The sequence below is a fragment of the Parasteatoda tepidariorum genome, chromosome 5 (assembly GCF_982258835.1).
Source record: "Parasteatoda tepidariorum strain Cologne lab strain chromosome 5, Ptep-v5.0, whole genome shotgun sequence".
Taxonomy (NCBI): domain Eukaryota; kingdom Metazoa; phylum Arthropoda; class Arachnida; order Araneae; family Theridiidae; genus Parasteatoda; species Parasteatoda tepidariorum.
The window spans coordinates 6887840-6910642 of record NC_141759.1 but is presented as its reverse complement, the minus strand read 5'-3'; the positions used below and the strand labels follow the sequence as shown (position 1 = coordinate 6910642).

Here is a 22803-nt window from a genome sequence, read left to right as displayed (position 1 = left end):
TTTCCCTCTCATGACTAAGACTTCGATTACACACTTGCGGACAGGAAAAATCCTTCTTCATACCAGGAGAAATAGTAACCTTGTTATAAGAAAAGAGCCAAGAGAAATAAACTATATCATGCCAACAGAGTATTAAGCCAAGCCCGTTCTAGGGGGGCTTTTTAACGCACCTGAAAGCAATTATCCTTATCTTGACAGCTTAACTTTAGGCGAGGTCTACAATGAACCGTTGGATGTTTATTCTCTAATTGTGGAGAAAGGAAAGTATTGCTCTTTTTTAATTAGAGTCACGGTATTTCTTTTCTTAGAAGCTGGATGTATTTAATTTATTTATTTATTTTATTTTTCTAAGGGGAAGATGCATTTTAATATGTTTAATGTAAAAGATGTTATTTTTTTTATTTTAAATGATAAATTGGAAAGAGGGTATAGATATTCATATTAGCCGATTGAGGAAGGTAGGAGGACTTTTGTGTCGGATGCATTTTTTCTTTCTTTTTATAAGATTTTAAATTGTTATAAGAGGTTTCGTCTTTTATTTATTTATTTATAGGTTTTTTATTTCTTATAAGAGATACGTTTATCTCTATTAACTTATTTTATTGTCGAAAATTCTGATTCGAATGGTTGGTGTCATGAAAATATTTTAAGTTCATATTAATTGATATTTAGTTTTGCTAATTGAGGTAAAGGAGAAAGAACATTTAAGCACAATGTTACTTTTTTCCCCTTCCTTTATATGATAAAAAGACTATTTAAAACTTTTTTGTTGTTTCTGTTACAGAACGTGTGTTATTCTTTATTTAACTAATAGTTTATAGAAGTAGTTGACACGACGCTAACGTTATGAATAGTTTTCTTGCCGTTTCATAATTTTGATTCAGATTCGTTAATTAGTGCAAGTAGGAGGAGGAGGGATTTGATGCAAGAAATTTTTTTCATTTCTAAGAAGGAGTTTCTTAAACTAGATATTTTTTTGTTAAATATATTTCTTTTCTTAATTAAACATGGATTTTTTTTAAAACATATGTCAGTTTTTAAGTAATTAGTGGAGATACAATTCTCTGCAAAATTGTTTTCACCCTATTTTAACAGTTATGATTCATTTATTTTGGTAAAATGAGGAGTCTTTTACCAGATAGGTAGTCTTTTAAGGGATTATTTTAATACTGAATTTTATTAAGAATATTTTTTTGTTAATACATCTCATTTTAACACGGTTAAGATTTAATTTAAGATTTCGGCATAAAAAAAATTTAATTTCAAAGAACTTATTCAAACACGCGTTATTTTGCGCTGATAAATTACATTAAATAGCCTGTAACACATTTCTCAGCTATTTTTAGGAAATATATAAGTAAATTTCGCTTTGTTTAAAATCTATTATTTATTATTATTTCTGTTAAGAAATAATAATAAATAATAGACATTTCTGTTCTGTTATGTCTATTTTTATTCAGTTTTAAATATTTTTTTTTATTTCATTAAAGACGGTTTTATTTTTAATTCTTTTTAAAAACAGCATTCATGAAACTACATTTTTTAATAAAAAATCACTTTCTCTATGCACTTTCATTATCAGAGAAATGTTTTTAAAAGGACGATTTTGTTATAATGGTCTAAAACAGGGGTTTCCAACTTGCATGAGGCCGCGGGCCACAATTAAAAATTCAAATCAAATGGTGGGGCCACAACTTTATCAAAATTTTATGAAGGACTTTTTCATGTTTGAAAGAACATTAAATATTATTGTCAGATTTTTAATAAGTTGTACAAAACAAAAGTATTGAATTACAAATTAAAATAAGAAGTAGATTTTTAGAAATATTTAATTCTTATTAATAATATTTTTAAAAATATTAAATAAATAATAAAATTCGGGCTACAATAACTTAGGTTTTTATTAAAACTTACATAGTAGCACACAAAATATTCAATGAGAAAATTGAGATTTGTCTGCTACAACCACCAGAGAATAGATATTTACATTTAAAATTTACAAATGTGTGTGCAAATATTTTCGTCCAAAATGAGTGGTCTCAAAAAGTTAAATCGGATAATTTCTTCGAGAAAATTTCTGATACGCACATGCTAAATTATATTAACAAAATACAAAAAGAAATGAAATAAAATAGAGCTACATACATGATTATTTTTGCATTTGAATAAATATTTTCCTGGGTGTAAAACCTGAGAAATAAATTTTTTTGCACAATTGGTATGTTAAATTTCACAGATACGAAGAAATTAGGTTTTTATTAACGAGAAAAGCATTTCAAACCCTTATTGATTCTTTACGAAAATTGTCCGCAAAAAAATGACAACTAGTAAAGTTTAGTCCGCGGGCCACAAAAAAAGGCTTCGCGGGTCGGATGCGGCCCCCGGGCTGCCAGTTGGAAACCCCTGGTCTAAAACAAATATCATTTTAACAAAGTGAATAATATATATTATAAATCATTTATTATCAAATTCTATAAAGTATGTTACAGATTGAATCATGTTAGATGCACTGAAGTGTGCCTTTACCAAAAAACAATCATTTGTGGCTATATTAAAATTTTTGCAAACAAAAGGAAATTGGTGTTATAAAAAAGGAAAGATGTTTATGTACTTTTTTGCGAGTCTACTGCTAGAATCAGTGGATTTCATTAATCTTGTAAATTTCTGAAGATAGCAATTACTTTGACGTATGTGTACATTAGTGTACTGCAAATGGATGTCCTTGAGGTTTCTTGAATACACCTACAAGAATAAGAGGGGGTTTCACTCTAACAACCCTTTCAACCTTTTTCTAGGAATGTTTCAGCCATTCTTTGTATTTCAGCTTTTCATTCTTTGTCATTCTTTGTATTTCAGTTTCCAGCAAATTAATGCTGGAGTGCATATCGCACATAGAAAAAAGAGGAGCTATGAAACTCTTCAAAAAAGGTTTAAAACACTTTGCGTTAAGTTTTTAAACCAAAATCTAGACATCCCAGAATTTTTAAGTTCAATAGCTAATAATCTAAGAAAGAAAAACATGTAAATTTAAAAACTAACTAAATTTAAAACCCCTAAAAACTCAAAATTGTCAACATACAAAATTTTCATTCATTTCCAATTTCATATTAAAATCTGTATTCATTACTTTAGTTTATTAATTTTTTTGAATAGCTAAAAATGATACTACATGGCAGTTTTAAATAAAGCAAATTTTATATTTAAATATTCCTAAATGTAAGTTTTTAATTTTCTTTAACATCTAAAAGACATACTATTTAAAAAATTTATAAGATATTTTAACGATGATATGTAATACCGTTTTTGCAGTTTCATAGCAATGAACTATTTATGTTTTTGTATATTGTATATTTGCGAATTTGTATATTTTAAACATCGAAATCGTCATTATTTTACAAAAAAATAAAAAATTTTCCTGTAATGTATTCCAATCAAGTTATTTTTTAATTTTCTTGTGTTTTCAAAAAATAATGTCATAAAATATGATGTTTATAAATATATTGTTGTAAGCAGAAACAAAGTTCTCCATATACGTCTAAGCTGAAGTTTTTAGAGGAATAGTTAAAAAAGTTGTCAACTACGTCATAAAAGGTTTGTGATATATTTTATTTTAAATTGAAGGAACTGATCTACTTATAAAACACATCTTATTTAATTCAACTTTATAAATATTAAAATAATTTAAATCCAATGAAAATGTAATAAAAATAATTACATATTTCAGGCAATATTACTGTATTATAAATTACTTTCTAGCAAATGCATAATGGATGCACAATTTTTGTTCAAACTAATTGGAAATTGAATATAAATGAATCATAAAAAAAATAAAGAAAAATACATGGGGTCCCCACGAAGGCAAATTTCTCCCAATGCTTGATCTAGGAGTTCTCTTTGTCTTCAGAGTTGAGTTCACTTTTATAAGACTACGTAATTGAACATTAGTAGTCAAATTATTTTCGATTATTTTTTAAAATTTGTTAAAAATTATAAATATTTGTAATGTCTTAATTGCTTTTCTTTTAAAAGCAATTAAGACATTACAAATATTTATAATTTTTAACAAATTTTAAAAAATAATCGAAAATAATTTTTAGATTTATTCACTAAAATAATGAAAATAAAAAGTCACTAACAGAGAAAAAATCTTTAAGAGAAATGGCACCGAAAATTGAAGTTTTTAAAACCCAAAATATAAAAAAGAAAAATATGCTCTCGAATTCGATAGTAAATGATATTTAAACATTAACCAGATAGTGGATATAGAATGCTCTGCCTTGTTTATTGCAATATCTTTTTAGATAAATTATAATTTTGTCATATTTTAGGGTTTAAATTATAAATTCAATAATTAGGGGATATTATGTTTTAATAAATCAAAAACTTTAAAAAAAATTTAAATCAAAAACTTTTTCTAAACTTCATTTTTTCCCCCAATATTGTAAACAAGAGGTGGCAAACAGTGGGTCAAGTAAGACCGTCAATGCATAAACCGATTCCCAAACATGCCATTGGTTAACTGAAACGGTTCTGTGCTATGTTATCAATTGTAACTTATTACAAAATAAAAAAAAGCGAAAAATGAAAGAAAATGACACCTGTCAAAAAATACCTGTCAAAAAATTTCTATTAGAAGCGTTATAAGCGAAACACATTAATTTTACTCCCCCTCCCCTAAAAGTTTCATGTAGCCTGATAACACTTTTTCAATAGATAAGAGTCAAGATTCCCGGTAGAATCATGATCTTAGAAAATAAATAAACAATTTTATTGAACATTTTCATATTTAATTAACTTTTTAAGAATAAATGCATAAATAAGAAAACAAAAGTTGGATAAAAAGCTCTTTGAACACGCGCGACACGCAAAAAAACATGCAGGGAACAGCAAAAAGCGCTTCAATCCAATCTTCTCATTTAAAATATTTTCCCCTATAGAATTTTCCCTACACAGGTACCTTTTTTACCGGGACCTTTTTTTCCGGGGACCTTTTTTTCCGTACCTTTTTTTCCGGTACCTTTTTTTCCAGGTACCTTTTTTTCCGGGACCTTTTTTTCCGTACCTTTTTTTCCGGTACCTTTTTTTCCTAGAATCTGCTACGATTCATGAATATTTTCCGAGTATATTTTATCACGTATAATAATAATTATAAAGATTCCAAAAACATATAAGACTATGTTTTCAGTAAGTTTAAAAAAGAAAAGCATTCTTTTTATGATAAATAATGAAAAAAATGAGCCACGTTTCTATTAAGTTTATATTTGAACCCCATGTTGACAGAATAAAAGTCTCCTTTTATTTCGAAAAGTTCGTTATAAAACATTAATTATTATACATTCTTAAGTACAAAATACTATTAATTATTAGTTTAATCAATTTTAAATGTATTCGTTTTCTTAGTTCTTTTCTAAAATTTACTTATTAGACTAAAAGAAGTATTCTTCGCTTTTTTATTTTTCTAAGAAGTCACAACTTACGTGTATGTGAAATGTGTAGTGAACTAACTATTGTTAAGAATTTTAAAAACTACAGATCTCAAAACATATTATAAATATGAGTATTCATTCTGACAACACACCTGAAGTAGCTATAGTTGAAGAGGCTGAACTGATTTCGGTATCTTTTAGAAAAGGAATAATAATTTTATTTTGTGAAAAGTAAGGTATTTGGCAACAAGCTGTGCAATCTTCAACAGAAAGTTCATTGGAACTTAAAAACTTTATGACATGGTATATGAGATTTCTTTTGTTCTTTTACTCTTTTCTAAAACGTTCCTTCTTCAATACATCAGTAGGAACTGGACCTCCAAATTCAGATTTAGAGTTCTAAATACAATGTCTATTTATAGAGAGAATTTCTAGGAAATATAGAACAAATACGTAGCATGCTTGAAAAGTGACAACCAAAAAGTAAGCCTGATAGTTAGTTATATCCATGAAAAAGAAATTGTGCTGGAAATGTGTGTATCTTTTTCCCTGAACATCTGTTTCCTGGGGCGGGGGGGGGGGGAGTGTGAGCATTATCCACTTTACAAAATGTCGAACATCTTTACTTTTCCTTACAAAAGAAGAAAAAGGATAGAGGCGTTTTGTGAAGCAATGATTTATTCCGTTTGGGCCAGGTGTCATTCAGGATTCCTTTACAGAGTACATTAGAGCCGATAATAATAAAATGTCATATTCTCATTAACGTTAAAATGTATTTGTGTTGCCCCAAAACACCCTAAATTTTCATATTTTATGACAAGAACAATTTTTAAAACTTCTTTGATTAATAGTAAAAAAAAAAAAATTATTCTGATAAATCTTTTAATTATAAAGTCTCTTAAATTAATGTGTGCACGCAGTGAAAGAAATTTTTATCAAAAACCCATCATTCCGAAACTGCAAAATACTTCAAAGCGAAACTTTTTATTTTAGTTTTTCATCGAATAAATGAATATTTAATTTAATAATATTTTTCCAGAAATTTTTTTGTATTAAAATGCTTTATTGTCAATTAAATGTTCAACAAAAAAAAAAAAAATTTATTTATTCCTCTCTTGCTAAACAAATTTATTCCAGGTTTGTTAATGTTAAACAAGTGCTAATAGAACATAAAATTTTTTAGTTCAAAATAAGTTAAAATTTACTAAAATCTAGTGAAATATCAAGTCATTTGATTTTGTATTAATCAAATTGATGCAATTGATATATATATATATATATATATATATATATATATATATATATATATATATATCTTTATCTAATAAATTATATTAATTTACTTAAAAATTTTATGAGTTTTGAAATAAGCTGGGATGGGGAGTTCATGGGACATCGCTGTAAACAATTTTCCTTTTTAGAAAATTAAGCTGGGACAATCGTGATATAATAAGGGACAATCCATTTTCTCTTTTTTGAATTAGAAAACAATAATGGTATTATTTAGTATTGTATCTTTATTTTACTATTTTAAGGAAAAAATTATACATAAGTATAAATTTTTCAGGTATCCAGTTCTCAATTCTTATATCTCCTTCAGCAAATCTAAACTCTTCCTTCACATTGGTCACATGCGAGAGTCTAGGCTCAATCGTTTGCCATGGAAAATCTACTTCGCAATACATGCGAGCCAGTTTCACTACAACAAAAAACAAACGTTTTTAATGCTAGACTCAATAAATTGTCCTTGGGACATCAAGAAATCGAAAAATCTACCGAAATAGAATTTTATTAGTCGCAATTTAGGTATGAATTCACCACCAGATTAAAATTTTCGCTTTGCGAAGTTCACAGATAATATATTTTATTATAAAAATAGCGTGTAAAAACATAATAGGCGTATTTCGTTTAAACGAATAAAAACCTATTTTTGCGAAACAGTGTTGTTATCTGAAACAACATTTTTTTAAAAATTTATTTACTACATTATTATTTAGCAAGTTATTGTTCTTTATCATTTTAAATTTATTATTAAACAACGTTTATTGAAAAGTAGTTAGAGTAAATAGGATTTATTCATTTATTTTTTTAATTATAAGAGAATATCTTAAACTGAAAGATAAAAATATAATGATTTCAGTTCCAAAATACAAATAAATAAAATCTGCTGAAGATTCTCTCTCTCTCTTTTTTTTCTTCTTCCGATTATTGATGGAAATTTCCTGTAATTTTCAAGTAACGTGATCTGTAATGTACAGAAAGATGGGAGAGTCTTAGTTACGCAACTAATATGAGTACTAGGTAAATGACAAAAGCAAAATTACATTTTAAAAAATGATGTTGTCATTACAAAAAACTATAATTATTGCTTATTTTCTTCAAACTGCAGAGATATAAATAAAATAAATTTCACTGTTTTCAAAGCCAATTCGATATGCATATTGATTATTTTTTCATTATAACCCAAATATTAAGAATTAAATTAGAAAAGCAAATAAATCTTTCTCTTCCATCATTTCTTTTTCAATTATTATCATGAAGAGCAGATGCCTCAGCAACTTTAAATAGAAAAAGGAAAAAACAAAATCTGTGTTACATAAAACAGAAGGGACCGATCTCAGGGGATGGGAGCATAATTGTTCTAATTAAATAAATCTAAGAACCCTTAAGCTTCCTAAAATCATGAAACTTAAAAAGAAATTTAATACTCAAAATTTAGAATATTTTTAATACGAATTTATAATTTTAAATTTCCTGGAACTTCTTATTAAATAATAACAAAGTGGAAATATATTGTCATGGTTACGCAGCGTTTTATACGTAATATTATAAAAATTCATATCATAAGCATAAATGGAGCTTCTAACTGAAGGTAAAGCGATAGATAAAAAAGTATTTTGTAAATAAAATATTGTAAGAAAAAAATTTCAAATAATTTTTCCCTTCGAGCTCTGCAAAATATGAATAAATTTTTAATGCGTTACAAATCTGGACGCTATGTAATGTAAAAATTATTTTATTTAAAAATTTGCAAGTCGTGCAAATTTGAGAGTTAGCTTTAATATATATATATTTTTCATTTTATATTCTTACAGAAAATCTGTATGCGGAGAATTCTTTAAAGAATAAATATCCGGAAGTAATAAATTATCCGGAATAAAATTTTACAAAAATAATATTTACGAAAATAAAGGAAAATAATATCAACTAAACAATAAATATAAACTTCTATTGTTTATTTACGTAGTTTCACTAATTTTTTCAAGCATTTTTCCTTAAATTGTAGTTACAAAGGAGCAAAAGCTATTGTAATACTAAATCTATGGAACACCTTCAATTTAAATCAAGGCAGTCAATAAAAATAGCTCACTTTTTGAAAATAAAATCATCAAAATTTGCCTGTTTAAAACATACTTTCATGTAGGTATAGAAACAGGCAAACTATGTTTAAAAATATGTTTAAACCATTCTTAAAAAACAAAAGATGTTTAAATATATAATTCTTCATGGAGGAAAAAATGTTTTTGAAGAAATGTCTCAACGCCATCTATCGCCTAAGTTTAAGTTTACACGATGTAAATATAATAATTTTAGTTAGACAGTGCCGTAGCGCCCTCTGCGGGCTATAATTACATTTATAGGGGTTAAGCTTAAATTTGCTAAGTTGTATTCAAAGAGGTTTATTTTATTTTTTGATTTGACATTTATTGATTGCGGTCTTTATCCTCTTCACGATTTTTACAGTTCTTAAACTAAACAGAAACAGGATAAAAAGAAAATGTCATCAGTCTTTCTCTCCCAGTTCAATTACAATAATTTAAATGAAAAACAAAATATGTTAAGATCAAAATTACGTAGAAATTAACTAAATATACACAGTTATAGGCAGAGTTTTGGAAATTATACCTATTTATTTATTTTTTTTTTTTTTGCAATATTCAAGCAAACTTTCCCCCCAAATAAAGTAGACATTTTAAAGAGTTTCCTGAACCTGATATTTTACCATTTATTTTTAGAAAATCATAAAATAATTTATAAAAAAAATATTGAAATTTAAATTTTATATATACAACTGATATCGACTTGTATTATGTAGATTGAATAAATTTAATAGAAAATATTTGCCACAAAATTTTGATAGGTATAAATAAATAAGTGATCTAAACACATGCGTTCTCGGGGCTTCGAACCTGAGATCTCCTAATTACCAGGACGGAATGTTACCCACTATACACTTCATTGCTCAGCAAGAGATAGCTTACAAAAATTAAAAAAGTTAATAAATGCTTTTAAATAATTATAGATATTTTTTGAAATATTTACTCATAAATCATCACTGATATGTAGTGACTTGTACTAACTTTTCGATTTAAAGGGGGGGGGGAGATAAAATTTTTCATTCTTTTCACACCTTAAGATATAAATAAAAGTGTTTGCAGTGTCTGAAAACCTGATGTAAAAAATCCAAGTCTTTAAGCAATATCTGTTTCTTCGAACATACATCATATCAACATATATCGAACATTCTTTGCTTAATTTTACGTTTTTATATGCTGCATAATTGATATTTATGACAAAAAATTCAGTTCCATTTAAAGGAGAAAAATCAAAAAAAAATTTATTTTGTTTTAAATTTCAAGTATAAATATAAACTAAGCTATATTTGAATATATACGAATATATAATATATTCTAATTATATCTTATTCAAATATATAATATTATATTAAGATTATTTCGAAGATTCATCATTAAAAACAATTTATCCTAATAGTAAATTATAAAAATGATCAAAACAAAAACAGAGATCATGGCTTTTTTTCTTTTTTTTTCAAACTGAAATAGAAATTGGTTGGACTCCGTTGTGAGATTTGATCAAAAACAACAGCAACACAGTGAAGCAGCTTGAACTTAGGAGCAACGAAAATACTTCCATTTGCAGGTTACGATATGAAGCTGGAGCATCAACAGGCATTGTTCACAGGTATTTCTGTATGATTTTTGGAGCAGCGACCATACCTGTAACATTTGGAACAGCTAAAGTAGCAGTGAAATTTGTCACTGTGACAGTAGCAGTGAAATTTGTCCCAATAACAGTAGCAGTGATTTTTGTCACAGTGACTGTAACAGTGACTTGTCACAGTGACTTGTCACAGTGACTGTAACAGTGACTTGTCACAGTGACTGTAACAGTGACTTGTCACAGTGACTGGAGCAGTCACTGTGACAACTTTTTGGTTGGAACAGGCTGTCACAGTGACTGCTCCAGTCACTGTGACAAGTCACTGTTACGTTACTTTTGACCCATCTCTACTGGGTATGAATTTAAATTCGATGGTCTTCGCTGCTTTGAGGCAGGGGTGAAAGCGAGACGGAAAAGGCTGGTAGTAAAACAATTTCAGTTATAACTACCTTTCGGGAGGAGTTAACTTATTCTTTTTAAAAACAATATTTACTATTTCCCTGGAAAATAAGCAGTTTTATATATGGACTAAAACTATAAAAGAAATCTTGATAGTTACAGATATTTTATTTTTCTCCAAAAAATGCTAAAATGAAATGTCTTTCGTACCAGTTTTAGCTCTTTTCCATCTTGCTATATAAAAGCTTTCAGCCATGCTCTGAGAAGATGCTGGCTGTAACATGATAGTTAATAGATTACGGTGTAAACTGATATTTTTTTAAATATTAGTTTATGCCAATAATAGAAATAATTGAATTTCCTTTAATAAGTTGCATCGATTAACTTCTGATAAGTAAAACAGATAAGTACCAAACGAGACGTTAATATCTATCATGAACAAGACGAAAAGTAACGCCTATTTTATGGAGTAACAGAAATGGGAGAGAAGTTGTTTTTGTTTAGCTTACTCAGTTCAGTCCATCTGAAAGCCTTTATATAGCAAGACGGAAAAGAGTAAAAACTGGTACAAAAGACATTTCATTCTAGTATTTTTTTTTCGAGAAAAATAAAATATCTGTAACTATCAATATTTCATTTATAATTTCAACATATATTAAAAACTGCTACGTTTCCAAGATTCAGTCCCAATTACCGCCTTTTTATGCTCAGACTGCATACTATCAAAATACTATTAACTTTATCATACAACTCTACTCAAGGGGATCTCCATATTCCAAAGATGATTTTCCCTTCAACTAAAGATTTGCTTCTTTACGGACTTGACTTGTTGTTACAACATACTACAACTTCAAAGATATATAGGACCTTCCAGAATACAACAAAACAGAATCGATGAATCGGTTAGTGGCGCTTCGCGCCAAACGCCGAGATAACCCCAATATCCAGCATCCAAGATTCAGTAGAAATTGTTAAATCGTGTAAAAAAAAGAATAAGTAAACTCCTCCCGAAAACTAGCAATAACTGAAATAGTTTTACTACAGCCTTTCCACTTTTCCGTCTCGCTTTCACCCCTGGTTCAGTCATCTTCTATTTTAAAAGTAATTGAGAAAAAGTTATCACATACATTTAATAATTGAATCTTTCACGGTTGAGAAGCAAATAAGAAAAATCAATTATATCCACAAATTTTAAAAGAAATATTAGGCGTATATTTGCCTTAATTTTCTCATATTCACTTGATATTCCATGAAATGGATCTTTCGTAAACAGGTTTTCCCAGAGCCGGATTATACCTTTCGTAGGCCCTAGGCATGGCCGTTTTTGGGCTCTCCCCTCCTTCCCCCACTCCTCCCCTCTTTTCAAAATATATGCTAAAATTTTCTTGCATATTTTTTTTTGCATTTTTATTAATATGGATTTTAATTTACAAATTGGTTTATCGAACTTTATCTGCAATTCGATAGCATAATACAAGATTTCGTTGAATCCAAAAATCGCAATTAATATTAATAGTAATATATTAGATCATAAGATTCGACAAAATAATTTATTACCGAAAAATATTATATTTTTATTTGTATCTTCATAATTTTGTGCAAAATACACTTGTTGTTTTTAAAGCTAAATTATTTTTGTCAACAAATTTTTTTCTCCCTAGTTTTTCGTAGGCCCTGGGCACGTGCCTTGTGTGCCTATAGGTTAATCCGGCCCTGGGTTTACCTTTATAGTGAGTACGTATAAAAAACCGTGTGAAGTGGCCTTCAGTTATGGGAAGCGTTGGTTCAGTACCTACCCTCACTGCTTTATGTTATCTGACATAACTCATAGAGATAAGATAATGACATAACTTATCAAATGGATGGTGTTTTCTAGGATGCACTAAATTGTCCTTACTCCCGACTCGTTTTTTTTGAGGAAATTTTGAAGCCATTTGGATCAAAATCTAAACATTGTATTTTGCGACTCTCTTAAGTAGTATTTCATACATAAGTGTATTTATTACCTGATTTATTGTTTGTAATTTACAAAAGAATCGTTTTAAAACACTTTTTACCTTCTCAACAATATACCAAATTTGAAATTTAAACGTTAATGATAATTTGTAAAATGAACTTAATCTTGTTGCTCGAACAATAGGTTAACACTAACGTATGATTGTGCACGGTTTGCATGAAGGACACACCATAATAAACAAGTCAAAAGAGGTCATATCGGTTCTGGCAAAATAAGAGTTCTTTCTATATCTCGAGAATATGTCACCTTTTTTTAAACAATAGAGCAATTTTTTCTAAATCTCGAGAATATGTCACCTGTTTTTTAACAATAGAGCGCTTCTTCCTTAATCTCGAGAATATGTCACCTCGTTTTAACAATAGAGCGATAAATGACTGAAGCAAATTTTCACTTCAAACTGAAAAGAATTACTTAATATTATTAATATCTTATGAAATACAGCAGTTTTAAGCTCAGAAATTATACAATTTATTTCTTTTATTAAAAATAAAGTTATCTCTTTGTAAATGTCCCCTTTCAAAGAAAGCTGTCGTAAGCAGCTGTATACTCTCTAACCGGAAGTAGAGCAGGTCAAGAGTTCGAGTTTGTTGTTTACACTGAAAACACCATCCGGAGGTGCACGGCTAATACCGTAGATAATAGAAACCCACCAGAAGAAGTAAAGTGCCCATCTTCTGGGTACTACATACATACTAAACTACAGGCCTAGAATTATTTCCTCTGGTAGGGAGAACTAGTGCAAGGTAATATATTAAGTGTTCTAGTTTTAATATTATTCGTCAATATTAAGGGGAGATATAAGGCCATGTAGTCTTACAGAATACTTCCAGGTTAGCTTTTCCGGTGTATTTCAAAGTCATTTGGCCCACAATATGTTCATTCTACTTTGAGACTCTCTTGCGTAGTATTTCTTGTATACATGGTATTTGTAACATGATTTATTATTTGACTTTACAATGGATTCTACGTCTGAAATTCGAAGTGGTTCTTGCTGTGCAGCTTAGCAATTGAAAACTTAACATTTAACAAAAAATAGTTGTTATAAACTGCTTATTACCTTCACAGGAATGTACCAACTCGAAAATTTAAGCTTAAATGATCTTTTGTAAAATTAGTTTAACCTCGTAGCTCGAACAAAATGCTAGCACTACTGTATGATGGCTCATGGCTTGCAACAAGAACAAACAGTAATAAGTAAGTAAAAAGAGGTCATGCCAGGGCTTGCTAAAAAAACGAGTTCTTTATAAGAAACCGTGTCATCTTTTTTTAACAATCTATCTAAAAATAAATAAAATGTAAATTTTCGTTTCAAACTCTCCAGATTTACTTTATACCATTAATATCTTATGAAATACATTAGACTTGAGCTAGGAAGTCACAAAACTAATCTCTTTTATTGAAAACAAAATTACCTGTTTAAAGACATACCCTCCCAGAATAAGCTGCAATAAGCAGTTGCGAACTTTCTGGAAGTCGAGCAGGTCAAGAGCTCGTACTTATATTGCATTTATTTCGCGGTTACACATTTAAAAAGTAGGCGTTACTATCCTAATTCTACGAGTTAGGCCATTCTTAATTCGTTACCGTTTTCTTAAAAATCTTGCAGAAAGCGGAGCAGTTGGCATCCCTGTAAAGTTAAATCTTAGCCCAGTTAAGCACCGCTGGATGACATGCAAGATCCGTCACAACTTATTCCCCCCAAAATGAACAAAAGGCATTGTAAGGAGTGTTACAAAGGAACACCTGCTACTAAATGATGGTCAAGATGACCCACCTAACACGCTGAAAATGTTTCCCCCACAGACTATAGGGTTATCCTTTTTAAGGGTATGTTCTGGCGCGTTTGATAATAAGCCGTGAATATTTTAGCTTTCCCGTTAGAGCCATGAAAAGAGGTTAATATAATATTTTGGCATGCTTGTAAATAGTGGCATAGAATTAGCATCGTAATTTGGCGACTTAAGTGAAAATAGTACTTGGTAGAATAATCGTAGATCATTCGCAATAATGTCAGCCACAAGTGCGGTCGCAAGGAAAAATGTTTTTTTCTTAAGTTCCCGAAGAGGGGGTAGGATTCTAGTATACAACAAACATACCTATAAATTACATAGGACAAATAAGGGAATAGAACAATGGAGGTGTAGGCACATGACGCCTCATTGCTCCGCAAGACTTCGAACACATAACGATGAGATAATTTCTGAAGCAGGACACCATAATCACGAAGATGATTCGAAGATGATCAGGGAATGTGAGTTTACGATAGCAATGGAAAGACAAGCTGTTGAACAAAATACTGTTCCTGTCAAGAGATTGTACGAGTAAGTCTTTATTTGATTGTCTTTATAATGAATGTAAAGTTCATTTTTAATTAACTACATTTGTTTCCGAATAAGGATAAAAAAAATCTAGCATTTATATTTTGTTAAATTTAATAAAAATTAAATATTTTTAAGAACTATGCGTATAACATTTAATTAGGTAAATAATTTTAGATTAATATTAATTATATATTATTGTATATTAATCTGCCAGTGAAAATTGAGGTACGACTTCACTATCAATAATGGTAATCAATTAAAGTAGGAATTCACTATGAATGTGGTCAAATAAATTAAAAATAAAGAAATCAAAATAAAATATCTAAAATCTTTTTTAACGGAATTTACACATCTATAGTTAAAATTTCGTTATATAATTTTATATGAAGCATGAAATAATATATTGTTATTTAAATACTATCTAAAAGGAAATTTAAGGTCGCACAAAAAGCAATGTATCTATATCGTTACTTAATAATCTATTTTAGTAATTTAAAAAATTTTCTTTTTTTTATTTTAATAATATATATATATATATATATATATATATATATATATAGTGAATTCGCACGTGTCCACCTCACCCTATTGATAAATCTCTGTTAAATATTTAAATTTTCAGAATTGTAATCAACATTAGTAACTAAAACTAAAAATATATGCAAACTAATTTCAAAAAAGTTTCTTTTTTTATTTTGATAATATATATATATATATTCTCTTGTGTCCACCCCACCCTATTGATAAAAAAATTAAAATTTTCAAAATAATAATTAATTTTAGTATGTAAAACTAAAAATATATGCAAACTAAGAATAAAGAAATTTAATTTTAAGCAATGTTCTATTTTTAATATTTTATTAACATAAAGTTTTGTTGAGGAAATTATTCTATCGACATCTTAAATTATAACATTAAAATATTATTTTAAAAACTTATAACATTTTTTATTAATATTATAAAATTTCTTTAATAACATTAATATATATTAATTAATATATAATTACAGCACTTAATAATTTGATTTGAAGTTGATTTTTACTTTGTTTATTTTAATAGTGAAGCAGTTGGAAAACATGCAACATCCCTGGAGGCTGCTGCCACAATACCCAGATTCACCACTCTAATAAAGAAGATGTACAGGGCCAGACATGCTCTCATACCTGCCTTGCCACATAATGTAGATGAAATTAACCTAACAGAAGATTGGCAGAACACAACAGATGGCCGAAAATTCCTCTGTATAGATGATGGCCAAGGAAAAGAAAGATTTCTGGTAAATATAAAAGCAATAATATCTAAATATTGTAAAGCTAAAAAAAAATATCTGAAATTATAATAACCTAAAACTGAGTAAGTTTCATAAAAAAATCTATATTGAAATAGAATTTTTGTACATATTATTGCTTGAATATTTAAATAATTATTACTAATATATAATGAAGCAACCCTCATTTATAGAAATCAGTTTAAACCTTACATTACATATATTAAAAAATCTGAATTATATGCCTATTCGAAAGTACAAGTAAACATAATTCACAGTTTGCTACAGTTATGATTAAATGTATATTTAATAAAATCTACTTGATTGGCAGCTATGATTGTACATCACTTATAATCATTTTTATGCTCCATAATAACATCACATTTGTTAGTTTACTTGGAATAAAACTTGTTTAATCATACAAAATTGATTTTAAAATTTAATAAAATAATGATTGATGACATTGATTTCATTTTTAACTGAATTTATAACAGTAATAATAACAATAATCAGTAATGATTATTGTTAACTTAATATAATGTGTCCTGCTGCACTGTGCAGTATGTCATAAAATGCTTAAAATTATTAAATTAAGAAAATAAGAGATAATAAGCATTAATTATATCTCTTATTAAATTAAAAAATTAAGAGATTAAAATTATAAAATTTGTTGAAAAATCCATAAACATTTACTTGTTGAATTTATTTACTAACTTATAAAAAATATTATAGATGTGAAAAGATGTATTATACATGAAATATATTTTTAGCGAAGACACTCATCTATCGCTTGCTCCTTTTCTATCGAAGTGCATTGAATGGTTTGAAACTATGTATATGTAAAAAGAACTGCTCGTGCATGCTATTATCGAAATAACCTGCCTCCGCATATGCAAATCGTAGGATGGAGCAGTTCATCTTAAGAATCACTCTCACAGGATAAAAAATATTTGCGTTAGTTTTTCTATTCATGTTATAAAAAACAGAATTACTGAAGAAACTAATAATAATAATGGTAAAATCTAAATTGCTGCGCCGCAGGGCCGGATTTAAGCTTGGCGGGGCCCCAAGTTACTGAAAAAGACGGGATTAACATTATTATTAAAATAATTTAATAATAATGTTAAGAAAAGAGAAAGGGGAAAGAATTAACATTAAATTATCAAAAAAATTTCTTTAAGTTACATTTTGCTTTGCTGCTCAAAATCTATAGACTTAGAAACACGTTTCTTTCGATTTTGTAAAAGCCAAAATGAGTAAAATTTCTCCAAATAAAAAGAAAATTCAGATAGGTGATATTTCGGTATTTACTTTCAAAATCCTATTTTTGCTAATATCAAATTTCATAATACTTTTGATCTTTATTTCCCTTAAAAGATTTCAAAAAAGATTTCACCTTTAAATAAAATAAATCACTTGGTAGAACAATATTTAATTATACTGATGTAAGCAAAAATTTATGGAGGATTAATATATCCCATTATGAATGTCACAAAGGATGATCTTGAACATATTATTACTGGTAATTTAAATATTATAGAAAACTGAGGAATTTAATGATAAATTCATATTCACTAATTATTAATCTTTATCTTATTTTTGCATTTTTATGGAAAAATTATACTCTTAACATTACATTTGTTTTTAGATTTATTGATGATTTCATTATCTTTCAAGATTATACTTGTTTATCGAATAATATTTACCCCGAGGATTTCTTCTTGCTTCGTAATCATGATAATACTATTGATTTAAATTTTTTTGATTTGGGTATAATAAAAGAAGAAAATATTTGCTCTATTGCTTTATACGATAAAAATTTCTTTGTTAATTTGTATATTTTTCACTATGTGCAAATCAATTCCGGACAAATCCATGGTTAATTAAATGTACAAAACACGCAATTCATTTTTCATTCTCCTTTCTATTAAATTTTTTTCTCAAATAACTACACTTTTATTTTTCCATTTAAGTGGGTACTTTATAAACATCACACTAGTGCTGCATAATGGGTTTATGTGCAGGAAAAGTTGTCAACACTTTCCAAAGTCGCCCCTGAAAGATGTAATTGAAATTTTTTAATTACTTTTGAGATCGGGATAAAATTGCTTTCTTCATCAACTGTCGAAATTTAAGGACGATAGCTCAAACGATTCTGGAGTTATAACGAAGACCATCACACATAAACTCTTCGTTTTAATTAAATTTTCATTTAAAATTTTTGAAAATATATTTAAATTTCTTATCTTCAAAGTGAAGGTTAAGAAAGTTTAATTTTCTGCTTTTCAACAAGTACAACATAATACAAATCAAATATAATCCGAATATTCACAAAATATATTTTTAATAAAGCAGTAGTATAATTGTAAACTAACGAATAAATAAATCAAGATGATAGTCATAAAAAATAAGTTTGAACTAAATTAAACTTAACTAAATTAAACTAGATAACTACAACGTAAATTAAACTAAATAACTACAATTAGAAGAACTTAACATTCTTAAGTTACAATCGAAATAATAATAATAAAAAAAAAACTTTAACTAAAACCTGCAAACTAAAATTATTAAATAACATTAAGTTATAATTCATGGAAATGTATGATTTTTTAAAACACCATTTATATGAAGTGATAAATATAGAATTATTTTATTTCATTTATGATAAAATCTCTGAAATTAAATAATTTAAACTTAAACCAAGAATAAGTTTTTGACATTTTAATAAAATAACTTTTATAAAAGCACGTGCTAAACTTTTAGCAGCACATGCTTTCCTCTACTAATCATCATTATTATCAGCTTGTCACCTCTTATATTCCAGAGTATAGATTGATGATGCCATTGCATTCTGAAATTTACTTCGATTTCATTTAAAAGCTGTTTGGCGATAAACATCTTGAAAAAAAATGATAAACGTTGCCACCTGGATTACACTGTGAACATCATTTGCTTGGCGTTAGTTTTAAGTCAAATAATTGGCAAGTAAGAAGCGATAAAGGATAATCCTCTAGCACCCCTCTCCTAGGTTCATCTTAGTCCTTCACCCCTCCGATTTTCCTTCTCCGATTTTGACAATTGAAGATTGATTACTGATTACGCCCACTGAAGAGGGGGAAAATATCTGCGACGATCGAGGAAAGACATGGCACCGATGTGGTACATGGCCTTTCCAAGAAAATTTTAGGTTGATTTTTGGCCTTGATAACTACGGGGAAGGTCTCGTCGGAGTGCACAAGGTGGTTCAGAGTTATGGTGGGACTTATGCGGAAAAAACTGCGGAAACTAATAATTGGTGCAACCGGAGTACCTGGCCAAAAAGGCCACCTCCGTAAATTATACGATTACAAACTGAATCAAAGGCCATTGATATTAAAATTATTTGGGTTAGTGAACTTAATGTTTATAGTTAAATAAAATTGTGGGAAAGAAGATAGGACAGGGATAACACAAACAGGTAATAACATAAACAAAAAATTTTTTAATTATTTATTATAAATCATTATTTATTTTTTATTTAAAATTATTGAAAAATAAGCAGTGAGTGATTAGCATTGTTAGTAGTTGAATTAGTAAATTCCGCGAAGGATTGGGCCAACCCAAGAAGGTGGAAAAGGGTAATGATGATAAAGGAGATGAGGAGCCAGTCAGGGGGATAGAAAAATCAGCAATACGACTCAAACGATGTCTTGGAGATTATTATAGTAATGGAGAATTGCCTTAGGTCGTCTCCTGCACTTAGGGTCGTCTGGATCGTAGTTAGAGGAAGAGCAAATAAGGGGGTTGAAGTGTCCAGTGCTCTTAAGGAAATACTTAAAAGAACTATTTTTGTATAAGTCAAGAAGGCTAGGCGTACAAGTGTTATTACGGATATTTTTATTCCTGAAATTCCAGGGTGAATTTGCGATATTGCGGAGGGTTTTGTTATAAGCACTCTGTAAGAGTTTAAGATTTGTCTTTGCAGCCCCCCCCCGAAGGCGGGTGCTGCATATGTTAATAGGGGGGCGAGAAGCATTTTACAAATTAGAATCCTGTTGTTAGTGTTGAGGGGAGAGTTCTTTTTTAGAATAGGATAAAGTGCACATTTTGCAGCTATGAATTTACTCAATGTTTATAAAATGGTTAATGTTTTTTAAATGATATTTCAATGTCAGAGTTTTATCCATAATGACACCTAAGTACGTGGCCTTCGTTTCCCATTTGAATGAGAAGTTGTTATCAATGATAACATCCTTCTTGTAGGTCCTTTTTCTGGTGAATATCACCGCCTGAGTTTTGTCGATATTGAGGGCAAGTTTTCAATTTTGGAAATAGTCAATGATGGTAAGGAGATGGTAAATGATTACTGTGTGACTTTTGGGCATATGCCTGGAATTTACAGACAGTTTCTTTAGTTTTTCACAGGTGGTAGCTCAAAAGTTGCCAAGATTTAATGATTATTCTGTCAGAAAACAGGGAACGATATTCTCCCGTATTAATGTGTAATATATTATTAGAAAAATATTTCAATCTGTTTATTTTCTAACTAAAAAGGAAGTTTAGATTTTGTTATCTACCACGAAAAATTTGCAAAAAATATCATATTATTTAGAAAATTATTGTTATCATACCAACTTTATTCTGGTTTTAGATTACAATATTTATCGAGGCGTTTACTGAGTATTTTTAGAATACTGGTTTATGCCGATGAATGGCGAAAATTTGATGCCTAGACTTTCGATGCACTCGGCTTCTCTTCGGCAAGGACAGTGTCATCACTTTTTGCATTCGATAGTTAGTTCTCCTCGGCAAGGACAGTTTCCTGATTTTAAAATGCAGCATTGAGGTAAAAGAAGGGAGAGCAAGCAAGACGCGCGGTTTAGGCTCTTTTCTCAATTTTTTCTGCTATTTTTTCATCTTTCTCTGATGATAACCCATTTTATAATTGAAGAAAATAGTTATGAATTATATCTTTTGGAAGATTGAAATGTATAGTTTTTAAACGCGCGCTAACAAAAAGGGAAAGAAAGGATTTACTGTATGAATTTTGATAAAAAACGGATTTCTAGAGGATAACACAATTAACGATATTTCAACTCCATCAATAACTTAAAATTTAATGCCAAAAAGAGGTGAATACACAGAAACTTAGTAAACTATGAAGTTTTGAATGCTGAAATAATTTTATCAAGTTGCAAAAAAATTTATCTGCAGATGAAGCTCCCAAAGAAAAAGGATTAGATGCTGGCATTGAGAGGGGAAGTATTGCGTCCTCTTTAAAAGTACTATAAAACTAATTCTGAAATATACACACAACTACCTTCAGCTGGATGAATTCCGATTTAGAGGTGTGACACTATCTGAGCTTGATGGGGAGCTTCATACATATTTTTATTGACATAACCTCAAAATTACTTTTTTTTAAACTTGTGTCACTTTTCTTGCAGGGATGCGATATATTGAAAACTATAAAAAAATGGAATAAGTCTATAAACAATATTTACACTAATAAGAATCCTTCTCTTTACATACAGTGTCCTCCCAGCTACATCCGCAAGTATACTTGCTGAGGAGCGTTTTAATATTTTGTGGTAATTTTATTAGACTAGATAGGGTGGGGTTCAAATATCTGCCCATCAAAGCTCGCAGCTCAATTCTGCTTATGTAAGTTTTGCCCTAGGGCAACGGTGACTATTGGCTTTTAAAAGTGATGAGAATTTCCACAGGAGGACTGTGGACGTCTTGGTGGGATCGGGCTTGTGGTATGATCTCTACATATTTGACTTCCCACCGAGTAGGTTTACAAGTAATTGGTCCTTCAGCAACGGCTGCATCCTCTTGGAGAATAGTAGGAATCACATATGTATTTCGAAGGGTTTGTTTCTCTTGTCTGGGTCTCCTCTCAGTTTTCTTTTGAGTCTTGCAATGCACCTGGGAAAACAAGCTCGTTGCTCATCACGGCAATTGATACATTTGGCCTGCTCGCATATCTGTTTTGTACATAAGTACGTGAAATGTGCATCGGCACATTTCATGTTAGCTGTCTCGGAATTGCTGGATTTTCGCGTGTGAAATCTCTTCATCTAAACTGGTGCAGTCAGGAGTTCTTTGACGTTATAGATCTCTAAATGTTTGGTAGTGTCTTTGAGGGGGAAGAGCTTGTACTCTTGGCCCCGCCTCATTCTCATCAGCTCGATTTTTTTTGGACATAGTCCAAAATCTTGTATGCCTTTTTCGATATCTGGCATATCAACGTTATCAACTATTTGGAGTCTGGAATGAGAATGCATATTGGAATTTGAAATATTTTTTCAATTAATTTTGAATTATTCATTAGGTCGCCGAACTGCAATGCGTTCACTCAAAAAACTATCGAACCTTGTTAAATATTGTTGGATAAAATAAAGACATGGCTACTCTTATAGTCTAGCA

At 29.2% G+C, this 22803-nt stretch overlaps 1 protein-coding gene across 1 annotated transcript in view; it reads left to right on the top strand.

The window, feature by feature from the left end:
* The first annotated feature begins 14385 nt into the window (after positions 1-14385).
* LOC122272490 (uncharacterized) overlaps positions 14386-22803 on the top strand; it is a 49066-nt gene continuing 40648 nt past the window's right edge. The window contains exons 1-2 of the mRNA XM_087163360.1: positions 14386-15125; positions 16185-16401. Of these exons, the coding sequence (XP_087019486.1) occupies positions 14812-15125; positions 16185-16401 (531 nt within the window). The 5' untranslated portion in view covers positions 14386-14811. The remainder of the gene's footprint in view (positions 15126-16184; positions 16402-22803) is intronic.